Source organism: Macaca thibetana, chromosome 10, assembly GCF_024542745.1.
Source record: "Macaca thibetana thibetana isolate TM-01 chromosome 10, ASM2454274v1, whole genome shotgun sequence".
In the NCBI taxonomy this organism is placed as follows: Eukaryota; Metazoa; Chordata; class Mammalia; order Primates; family Cercopithecidae; genus Macaca; species Macaca thibetana.
Genome location: NC_065587.1, coordinates 10,729,890 through 10,749,240, shown reverse-complemented (window position 1 = coordinate 10,749,240; position 19,351 = coordinate 10,729,890). Strand labels below are relative to the sequence as shown.

Here is a 19,351-nt window from a genome sequence, read left to right as displayed (position 1 = left end):
AGCCTCAAAAATGCCACATGTGTTTTACTCCCTTGAATTTTAGTTCGTGTCTATTTATCAAAATTTGAGTGCCCTGCACCCGAGGTTACGGTCTTTGAGACCCAATAAATAGCACTCTCCTTCCCTTGACTGGGCTCTATATTTTGGTCTCCCAAATGTCCTCCTTTTTAAAAACTTACATGCAGCAAAAAATTGTTACACTTTCCATTTTTCCCTCCTTTTTAAAAGGAGGGCATTTGGGAGACCAAAATACTGTTTCTCTGACTAATAAAGCTGTATTGGACCACCTGTTCCTGTTGCCACTGCTATCGTGTGTGCCGCTGGGCAGAGGGGCCGGGCTTAAAAAAAAAAAAACAGCTGTATTGGAGAATGTGGCACATCTGCAGGCCGGTGAGCTTAACACTGAACTTCATAATCACACAGACTGACCTACTCATGGGTAGTTGTGAGGGTCCTGTGTCTGTGGGTGGAGGAGGAGAGGAGAGTGCCTGCTCCCCGGGGCAGCTGGCTTCCAAAAGGAAGGAAAAGAAAGGGCTGAGCTCCACACACTTTGTTTCTCCTTCCAAACTCACCATTAAAGTAAGATCCTGTTACCTTCTCTGGAGTGGATTGTGTGCAGGTGGAGAGGACCCAAGGGTGGAAACTCAGGAGCCAGGAAGAAGCATTCCCTTTTCACAGCGTGTCCAAAGGGAAATGGAGATCACTGGGGATCGGACCCTGAAAGAATAAGAGCTCGGAGTAGAGAATGCCTTGTGAGTTGGTCATCTCCATGTACTTATGAAGTATCTATTATGTATCAAGTGCAAATACATTATCAGTGAATCCTCAGAATAACTATTATTCCCAAGTTTTGATAGGGAAGCTGAGACTGAGACGAATTGAGTGATTACCTCAAGGTCACACATCCGTACACATTCAGGTCTGTTGGACTCTTCGGTGACGGCCACAGCTCCCCCTCCAGGTTCCAGTCACTGCCCCTTCCCCTTCAGGCCTAGCAATAGTAAGGTTCCCCACTGTTGTCAGCCACTGGGTGGTTCACTAGCCTTTGTTGGTTTCCCTATTTCCATTCTAACGTGTTGGAAAATTGAGGGCTGGAGTAGTAGAGAAGGTAAGACTTGGGCCTTGGTGGGATCTTATTAGGAGACAATGGATTTTAAGAAGTGAGTATAGGGGCAGAAGTCTTGGTTAAAGCCTTGGGTAGAAGGTGATAGCATAGGGGAGGAGAGATGACAGTGTTCAGTGTTGGGGGGTAGGGAGGAGGAGTCGGTGAGGGGAAATAGCAGTGATTGTCAGAGAAGGAGAGAACTAACATGGCCAGGCGAGTCAAGCTAGAAAGAAACTTAAGAAAAATAGAACATCCAAATAGGAGAATCCAGAAAGGATGAAAGTAAAAAGATTATAGCTGAAGGAGAAGCCAGCAAGATGAGAGCAGTGCCCTTTCATAGAAGAAACAACCACTGCCATCCCTTCTTCCTCTGCCGACCTCCTGTCTCCAGTCAGTGCCTCCCACTGGCTTAGCCCAGCCAGCAGCCAGAAGATAAGGAGCCCAATGATGGTGTCCCCTGAGGCACACCGTCAGGCAGAGAATGGAGTGGGGCTCTGGAGGGAGCAGACAGTACAGCCCCAGACCAAGGAGTGTGCTGAGCACAGGCCTGCAAGCATGAATGGAGTTCCAAGGAGTTTTTCTGGTTCAGCTATGCCTATGATGCATCATCTATGAAATGCAGTCTCTGTTTCAGTGAAGTAGGAGAACTTAAAGACATCTGTGAAGCAAATTACACATAAAATCTTTCTGGAGATGTTACCGAGTTTTTCCGGTGTTATCAACCTAATTTTCATGAAAAGAGAACTTTTTTTTTTTTTTTTTTTTTTTTTTTGCGCAACTGTGATAAGTAGGTGAGGGACAAAGTCGACTAGAGAAAGCCTGTTTTGACTTGCTGTGAGCATCGGTCATGTGTTTGACAGAGGGGATGGGCAATGTTGATTACGTTGGGAGTGAGTGAATGAATATCAATTGAGAGCTTCTACTGTACTGATTTTACACTTCACATCACATAAATATGCATTCGATCCCAAAAAGACCTTGCTAGGTAGGTGAGCAAAGTAGATATTTTGATATTTTGGTAACCCCTTCCCACCCAGTAGATGAGGAAACAGCTTCCTGGAAGCACCTTCTTAGCCATGAGTCTTGGCTGGTTATAGAGAAGTCTGCACCAAAACAGATCATCAGGCATTGTGCATTAATAGATTTTTCTTGCAAAACACACTACCAGCATCTTTTTACCCTTTTTTTTTTTTTTTTTTTTTTTTTTTTTTTTGAGACAGCATCTCACTCTGTTACCCAGGCTGGAGTGCAGTGGTGTGATCACGGCTCACTGCAGCCTTGACCTCCTGGACCCAACTAGTCCTCCCACCTCAGCCTCTTGAGTAACTGGGCCCACATACATGTGTCACCCCGCCTGGCTAATTTTCGTGTTTTGGGTAGAAGTGGGGTTTCGCCATGTTGCCCAAGCTGGTCTCGAAGCCCTTAGCTCAAGCGATCCACCTGCCTCGGCCTCCCAAATTACTGGGATTACAGGCATGAGCCACTGCACCCGGCCTTTTTTAGTTTTTATGTTTTGTAGCTATGAGCTTTAAAGTAGCTGATAGGTTTGTAAATATTCGTACCTGTATTATAATGGAGATTTGTGTCATTTGAATAATGATTCCTCAATAGGGCCAGGAGTGGTGGCTCATGCCTGTAATCCCAGCACTTTGGGAGTCTGAGACGGGCGGATCACGAAGTCAGGAGTTCAAGACCAGTCTAGCCAACGTAGTGAAACCCCATCTCTACTAAAAATACAAAAATTGGCGGGGGGTGGTGGTGGCGCCTGTAGTCCCAGCTACTTGGGAGACTGAGGCAGGAGAATCGCTTGAATCCAGGAGGTGGAGATTGCAGTGAGCCAAACTCACACCACTGCACTCCAGTGTGGGTGACACAGCAAGACTCTGTCTCAAAGAAAAAGAAAAAAAATTATTCCTCAATAATTACATATGTAATGAATTCATGAAAATGTTGTGTAAATTTTTAGTAGTTTCCGTTTGGCACATTTTAATTCGTAAAATTTGAACAAACTTTTTCTTGACTCATTCTTTGGGGAAAAATTAATTACTTTTTACTGTCTTGCCCTATAAATAGTCTCATATAAAAATAAATTAACTGACATTTAGTTTATTAAGCACATTTCCTAAAAATGAAAAGTGGGGCCAGCCATTAGTGTACTTTAATTTCAGTTACAAAGAAAGCAGGAATGTTATTCATAAATTATAAGCCCAGGAAACCCTGCCAATTCCAATAGCCTTAGCCTAATACCCAAGCACTGTGACCTGCAGGGGCGGAACAACAGGTGTGCCGCTTTGCTCACTGCCATACTTTCTTGCAGGTCAGTGTCTGCTGTGAGAATTTCGCCACCATCTCTGCCAAAAGCCAAATAAAATAGGGAAAGAAATCTAGAGCTATTAATATCCCAATGCTGGAAACCTGTCCTACTTACCCTTCTCCCCCAAGGTGGGAAAAATTCCCTCCCTGCTTCTCTCCCTCCCTCTTTCTTACCTTTAAGATGAATGTGCGTAGACACACACACACACACAAAGTTACTCAAAGTTACTTCACAGTGTCTGTGGCCTTAATTGAGAGAATTTCAGTCGAAACCTTTGAAAAAACAAAATTTTGCCCTGAATTCCTTACATACTTTTTCTCTTCTCTCTTCTTTTAGGCAGTATTTTTGTGTTTCTGCAGAGTTTTGCACAAAATCTGTTCCCATGCAAACCAATGAGGGAGAAGTATCGGAAGAAAGCAGTTCCAAGGTCAGTAAATTACTGAAAGGTACAGTTTGAGTAGAAATTGAACAATAGAGGCTGTGGATGAGCAGAATGGGAATTTCATTTTACATGACTGTAAGAATTCGATTGATTTAAATTAGAACCTAACCTAAGATTGAGAAATATTTTTTCTTTTCAGTGTACTTTTTAATGCTATATGCTCATTTAAAACAATTTTACTGAACTACAGAGAACTTTATATTTTTAGAACACTAATACTGTCTTTTTAAGTTTGTTATGAAAGTTACTCTAGGTTTATAAAAAATCAGAAGTATATATATAAAGTCAAGAGTCAAAGCTGGTCCCCTGTTCCTGCTGCACAGAGGCAGTCTCTGATAATTTTTAGGTGTTTTTCTATTATAAATTTTATTTTGTTTTATTTTGGATTCAGAGGTACATATGCAGTTTGTTGCGTGGGTATGTTTTGTGATGCTGAGGCTTGGGGTACAAATGATTCCATCACTCAGGTAGTGAGCATAGTACCCAAGAGCTTGTCTTCAAACCCTTGTTCCCTTCCTTCCCTCTCCCTTTTGGAGTCCCCAGTGTTCACCGTTTCCATCTTTATGTCCACATGTACCCAGTGTTTAGCTCCCACTTATAAGTGAGAACATGCAGCATTTGGTTTTCTGTTTCTTTGTTAATTCATTTAGGATAATGGCCTTCAGCTGTATCCATGTTGCTGCAAAGGACATGATTTAATTCTTTTTTTTTTTTTTTTTTTTTTTAATAGACTGGGCCTGGCTCTATTGCCCAGGCTGGAGTGCAGTCACACGATCTTGACTCATTGCAGCCTCTGCCTCCCAGGCTGAAACCACTCTCCCACCTCAACCTCCTGAATAGCTGGGACTACAGGTGCCTACCACCAAACCTGGCTAATTTTTGTATTTTTTGTAGAGACAGGGTCTCACTTTGTTGCCCAGGCTGGTCTCACACTCCTGAGCTCAAGCAATCCACCCGCCTAGGTCTCCCAAAGTACTGGGATTACAGGCATGAGCCACCCTGCCTGGATGATTTCATTCTTTTTTTATGGCTGCGTATTATACATTTTTAAATGGTAATTTGTTTGCTTTGTTTTTTCAATCTAAAGCCTAAGAAATGTTATCATCAAATCTTATATGTAAATATATATAATAAATAAAAATAAATATATATGACTCTCTATATAAATCCTGTATATAAATATTTATCTATATTTTTGTCTCTATCTGGCTCCATGTGCTGATTTTCCTTGGCTGCTGCTTAACATGGTTACATGAGACCCTTAGTATTACTTTTACTTCCCTCTTTGTCCATTCAGAATTGTCTGTAGCTCTTCCTGGGAGCTCTGAAAACAACTCTTTCAGTTTCTTTCTGGATGTCCCCTCTACGGGGCTGTGATCTAGTCCACAGCTTGGGTGGAGGGACAGATGTCATCCCGTCCTCTTGGTTTTCCTTTCCCATCTCACCAGATTTCTTTCTTTCTGTAGCCAAAGCACAAATTTATAGACTTTCATCAGACTCATCTAGACCCTGAATCTCGTGTAGGGTGAGTCAGAGCCTGTGAGGTACACACATGCTCTAGGAATCTCCCTCACACACACACACACACACACACACACAGAGGCACACATACCCAGGACACCCAAGATACCCACACCCCAGAATGTCTGAGGTACATATGCATCCCCAAGATCCTAATTTACTAATTTATAGTGAAATGTAATGTTAAGGAAGACTGGGGCTCTGCGCGCTGGCTCATGCCTGCAATCCCAGCACTTTGGGAGTCCGAGGCGAGTGGATCGCTTGAGCTCAAGTGTTCGAGACCAGCCTAGGCAACATGATGAAATCCTGTCTCCAAAAACAAAAAGTAGCTGGGCATGGTGGTGCAAGCCTGCAGTCCCAGCTACTCAGGAGGTTGAGGTGGGAGGATTATTTGTACCCAGGGATGTGGAGGCTGCAGTGAGCTGTGATTATGCCACTGTACTCCAGCCTGGGCAGCAAAGCAAGACCCTATCTCAAAAAAAAAAGGAAGATTGGATTTCTGGCTAGTACATTTTCTCCCTGGAAAGATAAGGTATAATTGGGAGATTGCTTGGTGAATATGTAATTAGACCAGTATAGAATATATTACTGTGCCATAAGCTCAGTTTTCAACTTCTTTTTGGAAAAATAAATGACTAGTTTTCTTGATTTTTCAATTACTGAATAGTTTATCAGTTCAGAATGAATTAGACTCAAGAATAAGAGAACATTCTTTTTATATGTGCCCTAAGTGGATGCTTCTGTTATAAATTAGATTATAACTTCAACTTCATCAGCCTTAGTTTAACTCAGGTTCTTATGTTTTTCCCCCGATGTTGCTTTTGTTTAAAATCTTATATTTGGACGCTGATTTCATCTCGCAGGCGTCAGTCCACTCTCCCCCACCGAGGGTGTAAATCAATCAATCAGTCAATAAAATCTTATGTTTGGAATGATTTAATGTATGGCTGGAATTTATCATTTTGCTGTGGTTATGTAGTTTGTGGATGTCTGTTAACAGAAGGCCATTAGGAAAGGTAGCAGGTTTTGAGGAAAAGTAGAGAATTTTTTACCAAAAAGTGATTTTCAGCTGAATTTCTTTTTGTTCAAAATTTTTTTTTGAGACCGGATCTTGCTCTGTCACCAAGTCTGGAATGTGGTGGTATGATCACAGCTCACGGCTCACTGCAGCCTCAACCACCCAGCCTCAAGCAATTTTCCCACCTCAGCCTCCCAAGTAGCTGGAACCACAGGTGTGTGCCATCACACCTGGCTCTTTTTTTTTTTTTTTTTTTTTTTTGGTAGAGACAGAGTCTTGCTGTGTTGCCCAGGCTGGTCTCAAACTTCTGGGCTCAACTGATTCTCCTGCCTCAGCCTCCCAAAGTGCTGGAATTATAGGTGTAAGCCACTGCGCCTGGACTTCAATAAATAATTCTTAAGCATGTGTTATCATGGGGTACAACAGTGAACCAAAAAGACATGGTTCCTACTCTCAAGGTGGTTTCATCTTAGTGGGAGACATGGATAAATATAAATAAAGATAATAATTATAGATGATGGCAAGTGCTATGAAGAAAATAAAAGAAAGCCATGTCATGCAGGGCAGCTGGGAGGAAGAGCGTAGCTAGTCAAGGAAGATCTCTCTGAGAAGGGGACATTTCAGCTGAAGCTAATGGGCAAGGGAGCCAGCTGTCTGGAGGGCTGGAGGAACAGTGTTCTAGACACAGGAAACAGCTGCAAAAGCCCTTGGCCTCTTCCAAGAGCTCTCAGAAACCTGTGGGCCAAGTGTGACGGGAGGTTAGAGAGAGAGGCAGAGACCTTGCAAGGCCTCAGAGGCCACAGGGCAACGTGGACCTATTCTCTATGCATAGGGCAGCCATTGAAGGCTGTTCACTCGAGGAGTGATGTGATGTGGTAGGATTTGCATTTTAAGAGATGGCTCTTGCTGTTGTCTGGAGAGTGGATTGGAAAGAGGTAAGAGTGGAAGCAGGGAACCTGGTGAGAAGGCACGTGCAGCCGTTCGGGTAGGGCTGCATTCATGGGTGTTACCGGAAGTGGAGGAAAGACAGACTTGAGGTGTGTTTTGGCGCCAACACTGATGTGACTCGAGGATGGATTGGGATCCTTTTGCATCATAGAAAGGGGAATTTCAAGAAAAAGGTTCCCTCAGTAACTTCAGATGCTGCCAAGAATCGAGGAGGTTGACAAGTGAGAAAAGACACCTGGATTTGTTTAAGAACTAATTAAAGAGAAAGGATATGAGAAAACTTTCTGGGGAGATGGTGATGTTCTGTGTCTGATAGGGGTGCAACGGTTTATAATTACAATAAAAATAGTGGCCGGGCGCGGTGGCTCAAGCCTGTAATCCTAGCACTTTGGGAGGCCGAGACGGGTGGATCACGAGGTCAGGAGATCAAGACCATCCTGGCTAACACGGTGAAACCCCGTCTCTACTAAAAAATACAAAAAAACTAGCCAGGTGAGGTGGTGGGCGCCTGTAGTCCCATCTACTCGGGAGGCTGAGGCAGGAGAATGGCGTGAACCTGGGAGGCGGAGCTTGCAGTGAGCTGAGATCCCGCCACTGCACACTCCAGCCTGGGCGACAGAGCGAGACTCCATCTCAAAAAAAAAAAAAGTAGTTACAGTGTAGGTACATTGTGTGTGGTGAAACTGACATAATCAAATGGAGTGGAGAATACATGGAAGTATAGATGAAGCAGGAATGGCAGAATGTTGGCAACTATTGAAGTGTTGTGATGGGTACATAGGGGTTTATTTGTATTTACTTTGTACATGTTTTAAATTTTCTTTTTTTTTTGAGACGGAGTCTCACTCTGTCGCCCAGGCTGAAGTACAGTGGCGCGATCTCAGCTCACTGCAAGCTCCGCCTCCCGGGTTTACGCCATTCTCCTGCCTCAGCCTCCCGAGTAGCTGGGACTACAGGCGCCCGCCACCACGCCCGGCTAGGTTTTTTTTTTTTTTTTTTTTTTTTTTTTTTTGTATTTTTTAGTAGAGACGGGGTTTCACCGTGTTAGCCAGGATGGTCTCAATCTCCTGACCTCGTGATCCGCCCGTCTCGGCCTCCCAAAGTGCTGGGATTACAGGCTTGAGCCATCGCGCCTGGCCTAGATTTTCTATGATAGCTTCTAAAAAGAACTTACTGATGTTCAGGGGTGCCATTTAATTAGAGTAGGAGGTGCAGAAACCAAATTTTATGGGTTAAAGAGAAATTAAATGATTTTTAAAAATGCGTTATGACTATAGTCCACCACCTAATTTTAGGACATTTGGAAATAAATGGAAGAGAGAACAATGAGGAGGAGGATTAAGTTCAAGTGAAAGATTTTTTTTTAAATGGAAAAGGCCTATGCATGTTTGAGGAAAAAGGGAAGAAATGAGTGGAGGAAGGCAAGAGTGCAGTTAGAAAAAGGTTTCTCCCATTTCCAGGCTTAACGGGCCTCGTACTGCAGTAATGCCTGAGCTCAGGCCCAAATCCTGCTCTTCTGACTCTTGTTTAGTGGTGGAGGGAGTTTTGGAGAAGGAGAGAAAGAAAGTAAATTCAGCTTTTCTTTGTATTGCCTTTGAAAGAGAAGTCATTGTAGTTGGGAGAGTGTAGAGTACACAGTCGAAGACTTGAAATGACAAGTTTCGATTTCCTGTTAAGGGGAAAGGCTTGGAATTGCAGCTGTAGAGAAGATGCTAAGAATAGTTAACAAATGAATAAAGGGTCAATATGGTTTACAAAATATCCAGGTAGGTTGTGCAAGTATAAATCGGGAGCCCTTACGGATGGGCAGGGTTGGTATAGAAGTCTTATTGGAGGAAGTGAATTTTGCTCTTCCTCTTGAAGAGATGTTCTCTGAAACCGTGCAGCATTTTCCTTAACATTTTCTTGGAGAGAGATGTTTACTGAAGTTCAGAGTTGGATTAGGATTCTATATTCTTCAGGAGTTGGGAAATGTAGACTTTGACCTCTTGAGTTTAGGGAGATTTTTTTTTTTCTCTGCCAGAAACATATAAAGCAGGTGATGGTTTCTAAAAGACTGCTGTAAACAGATTATAGATGATTCCTGAATTATGCACAAGCGTCCTATTTTTCCTTATTTTTGCCTTCTTTCCTCCCCTCCTCTCTCCTGATTAATTCAGCAAATATTTATTGAGCACCTACTGTGTGCCAGGAACTGTGCTGGGTGCTGACACACAGAATTGACTCCTTAAACTATTATTTATTCTTTTAATTCTTGGAGCTCTAACCATTTAAAGTGGAGGCAGGAAGAAAGAATGTTAAATTTCACATCAGTTTGGAATGAGCTTTTTTCCCTGAATGGTCACCAGATTGCAGTTTTGTATGACCTAACGAATTTCTCAAAGAGAGTTCTGCTGTTGTTGTGAAAGCTTCTATTGTAAATGCTGAAGGAAGACAAGTTGACAGAGTTATTGTTAATGTAAAACTTTAGACGCCCCTGAACGTATCCTTTGGAGGAACAGTGACTATTTCTTACATTTTTCCCAAGGACCACTCAGGGCTTATTTAATTTTTCTGCTGTGTATGTGAGAGATAAAATTGAATCAAATTAACAGAGTTACCCATGGAACTGTCTTATTGTTCCACATTTTTAGAGGTTAAATATGAAAATTATGTTCTGTGGCTGGGCACGGTGGCTCACGCCTGTAATCCCAGCAGTTTGGGAGGCTGAGGCAGGCAGATGGCTTGAGGTCAGGAGTTTGAGACTAGCCTGGCCAACATAGCAAAACCCCATCTCTACTAAAAATACAAAAATTAGCTGGGCAGGTTAGCGTGCACCTGTAATCCCAGCTGCACCTGTAATCCCAGCTACTCGGGAGGCTGAGGCAAGAGAATCACTTGAACCCAGGAGGCAGAGGTTGCAGTGAGCCAGGATCACACCACTGCACTCCAGCCTCGGTGACAGTGTGAAACTCCATCTCAATAAATACAATACAATACAGTATAATGCAATGCAATACAATACAATACAATACAATACAATCAATACAATACAATATGATACAATACAATAATTAGCTAGGCATGGTGACGTGCGCCTGTAGTCCCAGCTACTCGAGAGGCAGGAGAATCGCTTGAACCTGGGAGGCAGAGGTTGCAGTGAGCCGAGATCATGCCCCTGCACTCCAACCTGGGCGACAGAGTGAGACTCCATCTCAAAAAAAAAAAAAAAAAAAAAAAAAAAAAATTATATTATGTAAAAAGTCTTTGATGACATAGGAAATCTGGAGGCATGGATATGTATGTACTTCATTGGCCTGATTCCCATAGAGAGAAACTCATGTGACCTATTTTATTTGGCATTTATGTGCTTATATTATCACACTGATCTGAAAACAGATACGATTTTATCTGTCATATGTGGGTTTGACTGGTTAAATGTAATGCTCACTTTTGTTAGTGCCTGGTTTCACTATCACATAGTGGAACTGTGCATTACTGGGAGATTTCAGCTCTTTTGTGGCTTTACTGACACATGCTGGAACTAAGCTGTTTATTTGTATCATCTTTTCTTCTTTTTATTGAGATATTATCAAAAGTGATATACTTTTATAGTCATTCAGTTTATTTAATTCAACAAACATTTATTGGGCACCTACTAGTTGCTGATGTCGTAGGTACAGGCATGCAAAGTTATTTATGTAAGATATGGTCTCTGCATTTCGGGCACTTTTAATCTGGTTGAGGGAGGTAACCATACCATACAGGCTATGACACTGATATTAAATATGTGCCTAGGTCAAAGCAATGAACTCTGTCTGGCATGAAGCTCCACAATGGAGAGGGAACACTTGAACTGGGCATTGTAGAAAGAAGGGTTTCATGGTTTTTATTGGTTTGTTGTTGGATGGGTGACGGGGAGAAGGCTATTATATGCAGAGGAACTGTGTATAGCATATAAGGGGTAATGTGCTGGGCACGGTGGCTCACACCTGTAATCCCAGCACTTTGCGGATCACCTGAGGTTGGGAGTTCGAGACCAGCCTGACCGACATGGAGAAACCCCATTTCTACTGAAAATACAAAAAAGTTACCCAGGCGTGGTGGTGTGCACCTATAATCCCAGCTTCTCGGGAGGCTGAGGCAGGAGAATCGCTTGAACCCGGGAGGAAAGAGCTGTGGTGAGCCGAGACCGTGCCATTGCACTCCAGCCTGGACAACAAGAGCGAAACTCAGTCTCAAAAAAATAATAATAATAATAATAAAGTAATGTGTGATGGGAGATGGTGAAAAATTTGAGTGTGTTTCAGATATCTTGGTGTCTATTACATCACATCAAAACTTAGTGGTTTCAAACCACCATTACAACCTCCTGAGTGGAATAATTCCAAAAAGTTAGTAAATACTCTATCCTCCAGGATGTGGAGCATAACTTTCCACTCCTTAAGTGCAGATTCACACAGTGGAGAACCCTAAAGCCAGGCGATCAAGGTCAACATCAACAGTGATAAGTCCTTTTTATAGTTTGTACCCTTGGTACGACGTGAGGAAATGGCACTTCAATTTCTAGTTTCTTCCCTAAAATCCATTATCCCAGTCTAATCATGAGAAAAACATCAGACAAATTCCACTAGAGGGGTGTTCTGCAGAATACCTGATCAGCACTCCTGAAAACTCAAGGAAAACTGAGAAAAATCTGAGGAACTGTCACAGCCAAGAGACAGCTAAGGAGACACGATAACAATGTAATGTGGTATTCTGGATGGGATCCTGGAACATTAGGTAAAAACTAAGCAAACTTAATAAAGCATGGACTTTAGTTAATGTATCGGGTGGGGGGCTGCGGGAGGGATAGCATTAGGAGAAATACCTAATGTAGGTGACGGGTTGATGGGTGCAGCAAACCACCATGGCACATGTGTACCTATGTAACAGACCTGCACGTTCTGCACATGTATTCCAGAACTTACAGTTTAATAAATAATAATGTATCAATATTGGTTCTTGAATTGTGACAAATATACTAAGGAAATGTGTTACTAACAGCAGAAACTGGGTTCAGATAAATGGACTATCTTCATAATTTTTCTGTAAATCTAAACCTCTTCTAAAAAATAAAGTTTTCATATATTTTTAAAACTCCATCGCCAAGACAACCTTTCATTTGTCATAATTCTGTGTTTTCCTGGGCTCATAGGCAGTTCTTCTCTTCCAAAGTGGTATTGGCTAGAGTTACAGTCATCTGGAGGCCCAGTTAGCCAAAAATGTCTGAAAGGGCCCACTGACATGGCTGGCAGTTGGTGTTGGCTGTTAGCTAGGAGACCACCTTGAGGCTGTTGACCCAAGGTTCTCCTCCATTTGACCTCTGCACGCCTTGGGTTTCTCACAGCAGTTGGCAGTGATTCAGGAGGGAGCATTCCGACCATGCAGGAGCTGCAGATACCTTTAAGCCCAGCCTTAGAAGTCACCCAGCTTTGCGTCTTCCCCAGTCTGTTGAATTAAAGCAAGTCACAGGACCGTCCCAGACTCAAGGAGGGGAGAAACAGATCCCACCTTTCAGTGGGAAGACTGGCCTTAAATATGAGGTCATCTTTAATCCACCACACAGCGACTAGAGTGTTGGGTGCCAGGGAAGCGGAGGGCATGGTAGAGCCCAGATTATCTAGGCTGAAGAGTTTCAAGAATAGACAACAGATTAAACAATTTTATGTTAGCAACCTTACTGACACCTTGAAGTAGCAGATTTTTTTGTTTGTTTGTTTAATAGAAACATGTTCTTGCTCTGTTGCCCAAGCTGGAGAGCAGTGGTGTGATCATGGCTTACTGAAACCTTGAACTTAACGGGCTCAAGTGATCCTCCCACCTCAGCCTCCAGAATAGCTGAGACTGCAGGTGTGCCACCAAGCCTGGCTAATTTTTCTTACCTTTTTTGTGGAGACTGGGTCTCACTGTGTTGACCAGGCTGGTCTCAAACTTCTGACTCAAGTGATCCTCCTGCCTCTCAGTCTCCCAAAGTGCTGAGATTACAGGTGTGAGCCACTGCAGCCAACCGAAGCAGCAGATTTTTAAAGCAGGGAAATGAGATGTACATTTTACTTTGTGATTTGCTGTGTGAGGATAACTGGTGTTGATGTAGAGGGTAGACTAGAATATCTGTATCTCTACACTCAGATTATCTAAAAGAAAAGAGGATTTAATAGGCCTACTTCAGCCTGTGGACTGATTTCCACTGGGTCGTGAGTTCTCAGGAGTTAAGAGAGAAAGAGCAAAAGGTGAGGAAGTAGATCCCATAGAAGGACAAATGAATTGGAAGGCAAGGGCAAGGACTAGCATTCCTGGGATGGTCTCCAGACCTGATGTAATCTTCCTTTATGGTTCTTAACAAAGATAGATTAGAATGCTTAAACTCTGTAGCCATTTCTCACTTTAAATATAATGTAACTTAGGTCAGTACTCTAAATGAGTTGGTGTTAGCTTACTAGCTGTAGTGATTCTGTAGCTCTAGACTTGAAGTGTTCATTTTTAAGTGAAATCTAAAACAGATAATAGTAGAGTTTGTTATAGAGCTGAGCAGTTGGGTGTTTGTGATCATATTCTCTGTATCTTTGTGTATATTTATCTTATGTATGTGTGTATATATACACATACATATATATATGTATACATATGTGTGTGTATACGTGTGTGTGTGTGTGTGTATATATATATATATTTTTTTTTTTTTTTTGAGGCAGAGTCTTGCTCTGTCACCTAGGCTGGAGTATAGTAGCCTGAACACAGCTCATTGCAGCCTGAACCTCCTGGGCTCCAAGGGATCCTCCTGCCTCAGCCTCCCGTGTAGCTGGGACCATAGGCGTATGCCACCACACCCAGATAAATTTTTTTTAACTATTTTGTAGAGACTTGGTCTCACTATGTTGCCTAGGCTGGTCTTGAACTCCTGGGCTCAAGAGATCCTTCCACCTCAGCCTCCCAAAGTGTTGAGATTACAGGCTTGAGCCACCGTGCCTGGCCTGTATATTTAAATAGTTATAATTAAACAATGAAAGTAAGCTCTAGGGTTTCAAATTTATAGCTATAGGTTTAAGTACCCAAGTGTCTCAACTAATTACTGCAAATAAATATTTACTGAATCAGGAAGCTACCATTTTAGCTATTAATAATAATGTTCTTTATCATTAGCAAAGGTAACAAGTAAACGTAGTCTTTGTCTACAGAGAATACATTAAAGATAGTTAAATAGGATAATTTAGACAATAAAATACACAGTAGCATTTGAATGATCTGTTTTAACTGGTTTCATTGACAAAGAACTACAAGATCTGTTCTTAATAGTAAGTGCTCATTTAGTCAAGAAAAGTGTTACACAGGAGTATTTTAGGAACATGGTAATTTGTTTTGTTTGTGTTTTGGTAGGGGATGCAGAGAAGAAAGATTTACACACAGTTTAATAAAGTCTTTTGCTTTCCAGAGCTTAGGATATCTCTACCTTAGGTTGAATCTGCTTTAGCAAGTGATCGCAAGATGTCATGGAATTTGGTATTCCAAGAGCAGGTTGGAAAAGCAAACATGCAGCGCAGATGCTTTCCCCATTTGTTTACATAGCTGGTAAGCAACATCATTTGGGTTGGATTCCAGGTCTGTCTGACTCCAGAGGCCGTAGTAGTTCAATATTCCATCCTGGACAAGTTATATGGCAGAGTAATCAACTGTTTCCTTATGTCAGATAAACTTACTGGAAAAGTCACCGGGGTATAGAAGAATCCCTAAGAAGGGAGAGGGTGCTTTGTGAATATTCAGAGCCACACATTTCTCTGGAGAAGAGATGGTTAGAGCACTGAGATGTCTGTGAGACCCTGGAGATGGGGTTAGAAGCAGAATCCCTGCAGGCAATAGGGAGCTATTGAAGGATGTTAAGCAGGGGAGAAACCTGATCTGATGCATATTTTAGAAAGGCTGACCTGCCGGGCCCTGTGGCCCACACCTGTAATCCTAGCACTTTGGGAGGCCGAGATAGGCAGATTACTTGAGGTCAGGAGTTGCAGACCAGCGTGGCCAACATGGTGAAACCCTGTCTCTACTAAAAATACAAAAATTAGGCGGGCATGGTGACAGGCGCCTGTAATCCCAGCTACTCGGGAGGCTGAGGCAGGAGAATCACTTGAACTGGGAGGCAGAGGTTGCAGTGAGCCAGGATCATGCCTCTGCACTCCAGCCTGGACAACAAAGCTAGACTCCATCTCAAAAAAAAAAAAAAAAAAAGAGAAAGAATGACCTGGCAGGAGTGTGGAGAAATGATTACAAACAGGGTGTAAAATGGAGACAGGGAGACCAGTTAGGAGTCCCCTCAAGAAGACTGAGGAAGGCTTGAAATCAGACAGTAACAGTGGTCTGCAGAAGCATACAGCAAGGATGGGACTAGAGCACAAATCTGTAAAGGGTTGAATGATACCATGTAAAATAGGAGATAGAGCAAGGTACTGGATGTAGCTATTGTTACTGTTATTATGTTTTTGTTTTTGTTTTGAGATGGAGTCTCGCTCTGTTGCTCAGACTGGAATGCAGTGGCATGATCTCAGCTCACTGCAACCTCTGCTTCCCAGGCTCAGGATTACAGGCACACACCACCATGCCCAGCTAATTTTTGTATTTTTAGTAGAGACGGGGTTTCGCTGCGTTGGCCAGACTGGTCTTGAATTCTTGACCTCAGGTGATCCGCCTGCCTCAGCTTCCCAAAGTGCTGGGTTTACAGGCATGAGCCACCACACCTGGCCTGTTATTGTTATTTTTAACTGGGTGTGGATTTTGAAATATTGAGGCACCTGCAGGCAGCCCAGGTAAAACTAATTAGTAGGCATTTTAGCGCTCAGTAGAGGGAGAGGACATCAAGATACACATTAGGAGTGCTCAACATAATAGGAATAGATGGGGCCTGGGACATGAGAAAAGGCTCAAGTATAGAACTGTAGGAACTATTTCAGACTGGGTCCAACCTGAGCATGGATAAGAATTCGCTTTCTCAAAGTACCAAAACAAAACAGAACCCTAAATAGCAATTCAAAATGCTAAAAAAAAAAAAAAAAAAAAAGTAAAAATAAAAATGAGGAAAGAAGGCCGGGCGTGGTGGCTCAAGCCTGTAATCCCAGCACTTTGGGAGGCCGAGACGGGCGGATCATGAGGTCAGGAGATCGAGACCATCCTGGATAACCCAGTGAAACCCCGTCTCTACTAAAAAATACAAAAAAAAATTAGCCGGGCGAGGTGGCGGGCGCCTGTAGTCCCAGCTACGCGGGAGGCTGAGGCAGGAGAATGGCGTGAACCCGGGAGGCGGAGCTTGCAGTGAGCTGAGATCCGGCCACTGTACTCCAGCCTGGGCAACAGAGCCAGACTCCGTCTCAAAAAAAAATAAATAAATAAAAATAAAAAAAATGAGGAAAGAAAAGAATTAGCTTGGATATTCTTTCCTTTTTTTTTTTTGCAGCTTTATTAAGGTATATTTTATATCCCATAAAACTTACCCATTTATAGTATACAGCTCAGTGGTTTTTAGTGTATTCACAGAGTTGTACCACCATCACTACCATCTAATTTAAGAACATTTTCATTACTCCAAAAAGAAACTGTATCCATTAGCAGTCACTCTCTATTCCCTTTCCTCCCAGCCACAGGCAACCACTAATCTTTCCATCTCTATAGAATTACCTATTCTGGACATTTCATATAAATAGAATCATATAGTATGTTTTCCTTCTGTGTGAGACTTCTTTCAGTTAGCATCATGTTTTCAAGGCTATCCATGTTATCGCACATTATCAGTGCTTCAGTCCTTTGAATGGCTGAATAATACCCTATTGCATGGATGTATGCATGTTCTTTTTCTGTTTTTCTTTTTCTTTTTTTTTTTTTGGAGATGGAGTCTTGCTCTGTTGCCCAGGCTGGAGTGCAGTGGTGTGATCTTGGCTCACTGCAGCCTCTGCCTCCCGGGTTCCAGCAATTCTCCTGTCTCAGCCTCCTGAGTAGCTGAGATTACAGGCGCCTTCCACCATGCCCGGCTAATTTTTGCATTTTTAGTAGAGACAGGGTTTCACCATGTTGGCCAGGCTGGTCTCGAACTCCTCATCTCAGGTGATCCGCCTGCCTCGGCCTCCCAAAGTGCTGGGATTATAGTCGTGAGCCACCATGCCCAGCCTGCATTTTGTTTATATACTCAACAGTTGATGAATATTTGGATGGTTCCCACCTTTTGACTGCTGTGAACATTAATAATAATATGAAATGAATATTATAATGCTGCTGCGAACTTTTGTGTACAAGTTTTTGTGTGGAATATGTTTTCATTTCTCTTAGTTATATACCTAGGAGTGGAACTGCTGGGTCATATGGTTTAACTTTTTGAGGAACTGCCATACTGTTTTTCAAGTGACTACACCGTTTTATATTCTCACCAGAAATGCATGAAGGTTCCAATTTGTCCGCATCATCACCAGTACTTGTTACTGTCATCCAAAAGCTTTAACATTTTGGCCCCCACAGTTAGGTCTGTGATCTGCCTCAAATTAAGTTTTGTATGTAGTATATGACATAGAGGTCATGGTTCATACATTTCCATGTGGTTATCCATTTCCTCCAGCACCTTTTCCTCACTGAATTACATTAGTCTTTTGCTAATTTTTTTCTAATTGTGAAGTCTTATGCTTTAAGTTCAAAAGAATCAATTATACAACTATAGGATGGGCAAAACCAGTATACTAGCAGTGTACAGACAATGCGATTGACTTCTGAAACAAAAAAACACTTCTTGCTTAGCTATAGAACCACAAATTTTAACTGAACATATTTTAATATCCTTTGAAGCTTATTTTGACCATGTGATTAAATTCTAGTCAAAGAGATGTAAGCAGGATGTAAAGTGCAGCTTCCACAAAGTCTTCCTAAGGAAGTGGCAAGTCTTCTCCTTTCTGCTACATGGAACACAGACATGAAGGTTGGGGCTGGAGCAACCATCTTAGAACACAAGGTGGAAGAAATATATTGAAGATGGAAGAACAATAGAAGTCTCAAGTCCCTGGTAATTGGAAAGTGACCATACCAGTCCTTGACCACTTACACAGATTTCTAAGAAAGATATTAAGAACAGTCTTCATATACTTGAGAGAGTGGTTGTTGAATAGACGGTAATTTTTTTTCTATCTTATTCCATTTTTTTGAGATGGGGTGTTGCTCTGTTGCCCAGGCTGGAGTCGTGATGCAGTCTTTGCTCACTGCAACCTCTGTCCCTCAGGTTCAAGCAATTTTCCTGCCCCAGACTCCCAAGAAGCTGGGACTACAGGTGTCCGCCACCATGCCTGGCTAATTTTTGTATTTTTAGTAGAGATGGCGTTTCACCATGTTGGCCAGGCTGTTCTCAAACTCCTGACCTCAAGCAATCTGCCTGCCTCAGCCTCCCAAAAGGCTGGGATTATGGCATGAGCCACTGCGCCTAGCCAATAATTATATTTTTATATTCTTTATTCTTGTAGTTTTCCTTTTCATGGTAAGATTTTGTCATGAAGAAAAAATATTAAGCTGTAGCAAAGTACAGAGAATAAAATAACAGATACATCCACTTAACCATCAACAAGATTTAACATATTTGCTTTGTCATATTTGCTTAGTCATATTTGCTTCAAATTTCTCTCTCTTCAAAAAAAAAATAAAACAAGCCGGGCACGGTGGCTCAAGCCTGTAATCCCAGCACTTTGGGAGGCTGAGACGGGCGGATCACAAGGTCAGGAGATCGAGACCATCCTGGCTAACACGGTGAAACCCCGTCTCTACTAAAAAATACAAAAAACTAGCCGGGCGAGGTGGCGGGCGCCTGTGGTCCCAGCTACTCCGGAGGCTGAGGCAGGAGAATGGCGTAAACCCGGGAGGCGGAGCTTGCAGTGAGCTGAGATCTGGCCACTGCACTCCAGCCTGGGCGACAGAGCCAGACTCAGTCTCAAAAAAAATAAATAAATAAATAAATAAAACAAATTTCTCTCT

General features: G+C 42.4%; 1 protein-coding gene across 8 annotated transcripts in view; it reads left to right on the top strand.

The window, feature by feature from the left end:
• TNRC6B (trinucleotide repeat containing adaptor 6B) overlaps positions 1-19,351 on the top strand; it is a 284,641-nt gene that overhangs the window by 79,084 nt on the left and 186,206 nt on the right. For 5 of the 8 annotated variants that reach the window (XM_050805814.1, XM_050805811.1, XM_050805813.1 and 2 more), the window contains exon 3: positions 3,756-3,846. The exons of the other annotated variants lie outside the window; for them this stretch is intronic. In XM_050805814.1, coding sequence (XP_050661771.1) covers positions 3,802-3,846 — 45 coding nt within the window. In that variant the 5' untranslated portion in view covers positions 3,756-3,801. The remainder of the gene's footprint in view (positions 1-3,755; positions 3,847-19,351) is intronic. 8 annotated transcript variants of the gene reach the window in all.